The 8,792-nt window shown below is 36.9% G+C and overlaps 1 protein-coding gene across 1 annotated transcript; it reads left to right on the plus strand.

Annotated features, from left to right (window-relative positions):
- The first annotated feature begins 788 nt into the window (after positions 1-788).
- On the plus strand, positions 789-7,871 carry LOC110442665 (plasminogen-like). Its single transcript, XM_021486371.1, has 4 exons — positions 789-798; positions 5,315-5,494; positions 6,323-6,751; positions 7,330-7,871. The coding sequence occupies exons 1-4, from the start codon at positions 789-791 to the stop codon at positions 7,569-7,571; spliced, it is 861 nt and encodes a 286-aa protein (XP_021342046.1). The 3' UTR covers positions 7,572-7,871.
- The last annotated feature ends 921 nt before the right edge of the window (positions 7,872-8,792 follow it).

Here is an 8,792-nt window from a genome sequence, read left to right on the forward strand (position 1 = left end):
ATCATGTTGATAGCTTCATTGATTAAGTGTTGATACGATCAGTATAGAGACTGATCTCTCGGGATAAATGATAAAGCGAACGAGAACTAAATATGAACAATTTAAGAGTGCAATTACTTTCGTCTGAAAATTCCACCATCTGCCGTTATTATTACCATTTTGTGACGTCACAATAGATGATAAAGCATTTGTTTGTGTCAGGATAACACATATGTATATACCAGTTTTATCACATACTTTACCAATAGTGGATTATGAAAAGTTATTTTTACACAACCAATAAGATTTTTCATGTGACGTTTCGATGACTAGTACGATATGCACACTGTCACCTTCATCAGACAAATGACCAGTGGAGCGTATGCACTCAAAGGTGTAAAATTTGGACGAGCTGTCCACATACTTTGCCAATAGTGGTAAAGTCGATTTCCAGGCTATGCATTACAAGATCCTCTGTTTCACAGTGTTATAATACAAGGTGGTATTTGCCCCTGTAGCCAGATCATTTATGATGAATGCGATAAAGCTGGCGTTTCAACGATTAGTTTTCGTCCCAGACAGCTGTTGACGACCGAAACAGTCAACTAATTAGTGTGTTTTTTAGTTAATGAAAAAAACACCTATCCAATTTTGCTAAAAACTACAATTATCATTACCCCTACCGATATAAGGGATACCAGTTGTACATTAGACAGTGCCAAAGCCGCCTGTCTTGGACAAGTAAATGCAAAGCTTTCGAAAGAGACAGAATATTTCATTAATGACGTTTTGACAACGTTTTCCAAAAAATGCATCAAGGTAAATATTACGCTTGCTTATAAAAGGGTAAGATATTGCCCGCGTCAATACTGGCCAATTCCATCATAAACATTTGATCATAAGCTTGTTTTACTCCCCTTTATCACCAAATCAGTCTAGATTTGGAACCGGAGATCCACCTTTTAATCGACCCATTCGCTTTATTTTTTATGACTACAGAAATGGATCGCATGTATTTGACACTTTGTATTATCTTCTCTTTGGTAAGCGTATTGAGCAGTGTGTTTACATGTACACGCACGTTTACCAATTTCTTCCAGCTGACTTCTTCTTTTCACCTAATCAAACTGGCTTTATAACTCACGCCACTTAATACACCTGGTCCGATTTAAGCACAATATGACAACAGAAAAGGATCACATGTAATTTACGCTTAGATGATCATATGATACGTAGTTGCACTATTTGAAATAGGGACAAATGATGTCACTCTTGTACCAACTGACCTTTGGTTAGAAATAGTCGTAACTAATCATGTACCGGAATTCGTATGTTTTCAGTTTATTGTTTTTCTAACGTCACTGTTGATATTTTCATCAAACGAAGCATACATCAGATTGGGAAAACATGAGGTTTGTGATTGTATAATTCAAGGAAACATCAACACATGCACACATAAACAAAGACGAGTTTTCAAATATCCAGGTAAGCAATAATGGATCTTAGTGCATGTTAGCATGTTTATGTTCGGACAGTAACGCGTTAAGTAAACTTTAACATTTTGGTAAACGTAGCTAAACTATTAAACACAGGAACTCATTAACACTGAAAGATTATATTTTCTTTTAATAGGCAGTTAGATGTATACATTCGCACTCTTAGGCGCAACAGACAAACGTTAAGACAAGCGTAAAACATTACCTGTAACTGAGTGAGATCGGGTTATCTCAGTCGAGGGTTAAGATTCTGTAACGTAATTCAAATCGAGGAATGTTGCAGAATCTTAGCCAGAGACTGAGACAATCTGATCTTGCTCTGTTACAGGTAATTTATTTTCTTTCTCGCACCTTTTAGTTCGAAAAAACCTTTTTAATTTTGCTAAAAACTGCAAGTATCCCGTATTGGGCCTCAAGCGATAATCACCTCTTCACTGCTTTAGCTATATTTGAATGCTTCCGCATACACATGTAGTCCGTCCTTACATAAATGACAACGTATTTCACAGTGTTGATTATATTTTATCTACAACATCAAATATCTAACAACATAAAAACTATGCTTATAACGACAAAGCAGAACATTTATAAAGCAGATTGTCAATTTCAAGCAGTTAACGCACGGATGAATACATCGCAGTGTAAAAATTCCGCGAAATTTTATGTAAAGGTACCAGACAGATCGGACGTGATAGAAACATCTATCATGGGGTATGTCGTGGGATATCTTTGTCTGAGCTGCGAGAAAAAGAGTAGACTAGAACATTCAATGAACCAATACTCTGAAAAACAGAGATGAGCATAACTTTTAATTTGCTGATGAACGATGGCAAGTCAAACAATTTGTTTAACAGTTAAAAACATGTTCATGAACATTTTAATGTATTTCATTGAGGACAGCTATATGTTTCAACGAACTCGGACTTTGATGTTTATCGATATAAAATTTTGACAAACACAGATACATAAAATTAAAATCAATGCAACACAGATATGCTTTGATGACCATTAACCTATGTTTTGATAAACACCGTTGTATGGGCGGATCGTTCGAGAGGTTAACACGCCGGCTTTCCAAACAGGTGGCCGGGGTTCGATCCCCGAAGTCATCGTACGCATGGAATATTCAGAGAAAGTGGGTTTTTCTCCTGCCAACACAACTTCAATAACCCAAGTGGAGTATAAACTGGTCTAGGTGGATGTTACGGTATCTGTGTAGCATACAGGTGAGGTGGTAGTATAAATGATACCGTTGGAAACACGGCCCCACTACAACCAGAACACGATACATGTCCAGCACACACGCAGGCATACACACATAGGGAGATATTAACCAGGGGGCATATGACTAGTAGTTAGCGCCTGATAAGGCAGCTCCTGCGAATTTCACAATATTGGTTTGATTAATGTATATGCTAATTGTATTGATTGTATAAAAGTGTATATCTATGTACTGTAAAGTGCTTTATAATGGCTTATGTTAGCTAGATATGGCGCTGTATCAAACGTTGTATATTTAATATATTTATGTTTTTAGGATAATCACATTTAAGCGTTTTTGATGAACACTAACAAAACTATTGATGAAGACATACACAAGAAGTTTGATAAACATGCTCTGATGAAAACAAACACGAATTTTGATTTAAACAAGAACGAAATTTCCACAAAGACAGACAGATGTTTTCATGGACACCGATTGGACACTCATACACAGGAATTTATGTATTTCATATATTCATAAATGTGCAAATTATTACTTCAGCCATATGTGGTTTTCTGCTTTAAAACCGACCGAACAGAATGCGGTAATTGAAACTGGGTTGAGTGGTTAAAGTACAAATGAAATCGACCTTATATTAGAAGTTGTCGTAGATTGGATGCTGCTATCTCGGAACTTTCAATCGATAGTGTTGGCTTCAAGCTAGCTCTGGACTCATAATTCTATAGACCTCTTCTGATAGAAGGTCGATTTGCCCGAAATAGTTTTCAATTAGTTCATAAGACAGACAAGGACAAGGTAAAATTATATGTGCAATGCTCGTTAAAATGGGAATATATGAAAGCTTGATGTATTTGTGCTGTTGTGTGTATTTAACGTCTTCAAAACATAATGGACGACACTATCGTTCCGTTACGTGTTTGTCGGATTTAACTGTCACGTCAGACTTAACACCTACGACGCTTTCAGACTGTGCCTCACTCTGCGATATTAACAATAGGGAAGCTTTCTCTTTCAACACTCAAACTAGCGAGTGTAGGATTTTCATTGAAGGCATTGATGCTTGGTCAACCTGTCGAACGCCAAGTGATGTCAAGTATTTCAAACTACACGGTAGGTTGTCGAAACATTACTTTACAACACACTTTTGCGAGAAATATCGTTTAACAAAAACCAAACTAGTAATCCTGATATTCATGTACCTGTTGCCGTGAATGGTATGTTGACAATGATTAAGTAGCCGCTTTGAATTTATTATGATTATTATAAAAGGAAAAACAACGTTTAAGGATCAGAAATGGTAACTGTTGAACAACAAAAGAATAGCTAAAAAGATACATTGTTAATAACTTGACTATGACTTTTTTTTTATATTAAGTTGAGTTGATAAATTTAAATGTTATTCTGTGTTAATTTGATGTTCAATAGAGTAGATTAATGGGATTGCAAGTTGTATTGTATATGATTTCAAAGGTTAAAAATACATTTTTAGAAGGACATCTGACTTATTAAGAAAAGCTGTACAACAAGGATTGAGCCAGCTGTGTAAAATATGCATTTATATTCTTTTGTTTTTAAATCGGCAAATACCGGCAGTTGAGTTACACGAACGACGAGCTAATTTCAGATTTATTCAAAAAGCAAATGCCAGCCCAGTTCTTAACAATATTTTATAAAATCTTAGATGTTAATAAGATATATTTTGTATTGAGGAAATATGTTTATGGGATTTATATTTTATATCAACCGTCTTCTTTTGAGTCTGGCTAATGCGGAGTCGTTAGACCTCGATCAAAAATAAAATGTATAAATTTTATGCCACACATATCTCATAATAAATATGAGATACATCATATGATTTGTATTCCATTTTAGAAAAAGAACTCCAAAATAATATTAGAGGTTTTTTTTTATTTCAAAACGTCTTTAATCGTTGTAAACATGTATGATCTTGGTGAAGTATTTATTGCAGATTAAAAGAGTAAATGTTATCAAATTACATATCGGAGTAAATTGAAATATTTTTGTTCCCCTAACACTCATGTTTTTAACGATGAAATTGTTTAAGCATTGGATGAGATATGACATTCTGAATTCAAACATGATAGTGTACGTAGATTCGGCTTTTCAGGTGGAGAAAAGAGTAATATTATAAATTTGTTCATCTCGTCGCCATGTTGATTAGTGGTTACACTAACGAACACGACTTTTTTGTGTTACTGCATTGATTAGTTTATTATTAATAATTGACATTTCATTACCGTTGTGTACAACGAAGAACCCACAAATAGTTAATTGATTTCAAGTTTACCAGTTTCTTCCAGTGCAATACATTAATCATCAGGTAGTTGAAAACATAGCTCCATATTGTCTTTTTTTTTGCATGCAATTTCTTTCTATGTCCAGGCTCGCAAGCTCACAAAAGAAATGAAGCTCTTTGAAACCCTTGTTTAGCCAATTGAGGTTTGAACTCGTAACTGTGGCTCACAGTTAATCAATAAACAGATTGGTGTTATCAGCCAGGTATGAAATTAAAAGCCTATCGAATGATTTATTCATTCAATCACTTACTATACAGCTATTAGTTTCTAATTCATAATAATTAATGCTCTTGCAGGTGATTGCCAATCGGTGCCCGTTCCCTTAGGCTACAACATAGAATATCCGTACTACGGTAGCAGTGCCCGGGCTAGATTCAGATGTACGACCATTACCGACCAACCACCGGTCAACAGCTGTCCAGTCGTCCAGTGCAATGATCTACATAACTTGACAACCAAACCTTCATCTTGTTCGGGTAACTAAACCGGTTTCTGGATAATCAAAGGTGTAAGGCAACTGGCGGTAACTAAATCTGCAAGTGTCAGAATTCGATATACTAATAACATTTGTCTGTTAGCCAATCTCCGATAGTATGATTTTCATGGAATAAGATATTTGTCAGTGGTCAAATTCTGGTTACGAAGTATTTCAATAGTTACATATGCATATAGAGCTTTGACATTTTCTTTTGTTATATGTTCAAGGGAATTATTTTCGTCAATTAGTTTCGGTTGGGTATTTTTTATCATATATATAAATCATGAACTCCAATGATCACTTCCTTCATACAATCATTTTACGAAAGTCGGAGTCAGCTTGCTGAACTTCACAATATACAAAAATACGTTTTTTATTAAAATTATATTTTTTTTCTAAAGTAATTTACTCACTAGCCTGAATTCTCTAAGCAAGACTTGAAATATATCTTTTTGCAAAGTTCAACGACAATTTATCTCTATCAGTTCTCCGGAAGTAGTTTATGAACAGTTCTATTTTTTTATAGGTTCAATTAGTGAGCTTGTATACGTTGTTTTTTATATATGTCATCTCACATGTATGCAGTCGCTACTTTCACTATGGCTGAACACAAAAAAATCTTGTTTGTTTAAATACCTTATCAGTGCATTGTTCCCCGGAAAAGTGTTTCACATTTTGTTTCCCTCCTCTGTGTCATTTTCCGTAGGTCAACACTACCTTGGCCGCGAGAGATAGAATATATGAACTACGGAGTGGTTTGACATGTTTTCTGTCTGGCTCGAATTCAGCAGTATGATATTTGTTGTTTATTTATTTGACGTTACAGTGAAAGATGTGTTCAACAACAGCCTGTCTGAATATGAAGGCGGAGTGACCTGTACAATGAAGGGTGTTGTATGTCAGAGATGGGATAGCGACTACCCCCATAGGCCGAGCTTTTATCGTGGTCGGAGTGATCTTGGAAATAGGTGCCAACTAGAAAGCGAGCATCGCCCCTGGTGCTACACAACTGATCCGGAGATGAGGTGGGACTTCTGTCCAGTGACGGACATGGACTGTGGGACTCCGCCAATTATGCTGAGCCCTTCAACCACGATAGGAGTTAGAACCCATACCGAGTGGCCATATCTAGGCACACAGGCGTTGGCATGGTACCGGTGTGCGTCCTTTGCAACAGCTGTCCCCGTATCCAGTTGTCCCGTGACGCGCTGTGACGGAGACCTCACGTGGTCGAAAGCCAATGTTTCCTGTTCTGGTAAATCTGTGTTTTATTTTAAGCTTGTTCTAACCCAAGACTGGTGTAACTGTCGTACTTTTGTCTACTCTCCGCTTAGCAACGCCTCGAAATTACAACTGAGTAATAAAGAGCACATAGCCTAGCGGAGTGAAAAGGTACTGATGCAGGTACTCCAGTCTATATCTAGCCCGTCATTTGCAAAGTAATAAGGTAAATGATATATTTTTTTATTCTTTTGAACTACTGTATTACTGATACATGTACGACCTACATTTACTAAATGTCATATAGTGCATTTGAATATCTTTCTTTAGATCTCTATATCGACATACTATTTCAACTATATTTCAACAATTAAATTAAGATTTTTGATTTAATTATCTCTACGGTCAAACACCAGAAAAGTAATAACCTAGAAGAAATGCATTTCGTTTAAATTGTCAGCTCCTTTACGCCATTATGTTTTTAAAACATCCTTTTTGCCTTTTCTTTATAATTCCTTAATAGATATACCTTGATATTTGGCAAATCCTTTCTATACATAATATATAACAATATAAGCATAATTTTACAGTAGGTTACATTTATATCTTCAGTGAATGACTGTTATGACGTCACCAGTCAGACCTACCAGGGCCGGGTATCCTGCACAAACACGGGTTACACGTGCCAGCGATGGGACAGTGATACCCCACACGAACATACGACACTCAGTGGACGCAGTGACCTTCAAAATTGGTGTCAAATGTCAGGGGAGTCGAAACCTTGGTGTTATACTACTATTCCCAGCGTACGATGGGAGTTCTGCTCGGTGGAGCAATGTCCTTTTGATCCATGACCTGGACCGAGATTTTACACGGAAAGTGCCATCTTTGTTTGTTGTCAAGAAACATTTGCAGTCAGGAAAACTTGAAATAATTAACATTATCTTCATAAGCATGGTTCGCGCGTTTAATATTTACTGCCCTAGAGTGATCATTAACTGTAACCAAATTTTCGTTTGTACTTTGACAGTTTTTTCTCTCGGATTTTTACCAAAGTATATACTGTTCTAAGAATCAAGCGTTTTAAATAGAAATGCATGATTAGTTGTCTTCTTTGGACGAAAACAAAACGTATTTGTAATAAAAAAAAATGTAATGCGTTTAAGTTTGGTTATTCTTTTTTTTATCCTGATTCCAAAATTTGTTAGTTTCCTTGTTGTTACCTGTAGCCAGAAATTTATTTGTTGAAACTTAATTACCGCAATGTATTTATTTTTTCATTGCAGCCTCTCCGGTTATCAATTATAAAGGAAACCTTCAAACCGATTGTCTAAGCAGTACCTTCGTACTTTCGGACATTAACACATGGTTGCGAGTACATTCATGTACTAGGCATTTATTCGCCGACAACGTAATCAGCGTTTATAATTGATATACATATTCCCGATCTGGAGAACCAATGACAACCATTAATGGATTGGTTACTATCAGAATATACACAAAATCCCATGTAACGTTAATTCTATTTCAAAATACGTTACCACAGTCATTATAATGCATATTCCAACCTTACTTGGCTCTTTACATACGTAAATAAAGAATTTTTCCCCCCATGGGGAACCCCTGGGAAACCCACCAATCAGACGGCAGTATTCACCCACGTGATTTAAGACACGAAGCCATGCTTCCCACTTCATAATTCCTTCAGCCGGCCGTGTTTACGGACGTGTTTTGGTGTCTACGGGTTCCAACTACAACAGGCGTTGTTTGTACCCATACATTTACGTATCCTTTATAACTAGTTGTTAACTTTATTTTGCGCCGTTTTGCGACCAGGCTCCGGCCACGTGTTCGCGTTTTTGACGGTTTGTTTACGTTGAGATGGAGACTCCTCCTTCTCAAAGGCGCTGTCCTGGGGGTCATTTTTTTGAGGCTTCCGACCCCCACCCTTACTGTCCTGGCTGTCGGTCTTGCTCTCTGGAGCAGCCGTGTGAAATTTGCCGTGCCTGGCAGCCGACTCCTACCGGTGGTTCTCCCCGCCCGCGAGGGCGTGCAGGTAAGTCGGGTAGGAGGGG

This window comes from Mizuhopecten yessoensis, unplaced genomic scaffold, assembly GCF_002113885.1.
Source record: "Mizuhopecten yessoensis strain PY_sf001 unplaced genomic scaffold, ASM211388v2 scaffold716289, whole genome shotgun sequence".
Taxonomy (NCBI): Eukaryota; Metazoa; Mollusca; class Bivalvia; order Pectinida; family Pectinidae; genus Mizuhopecten; species Mizuhopecten yessoensis.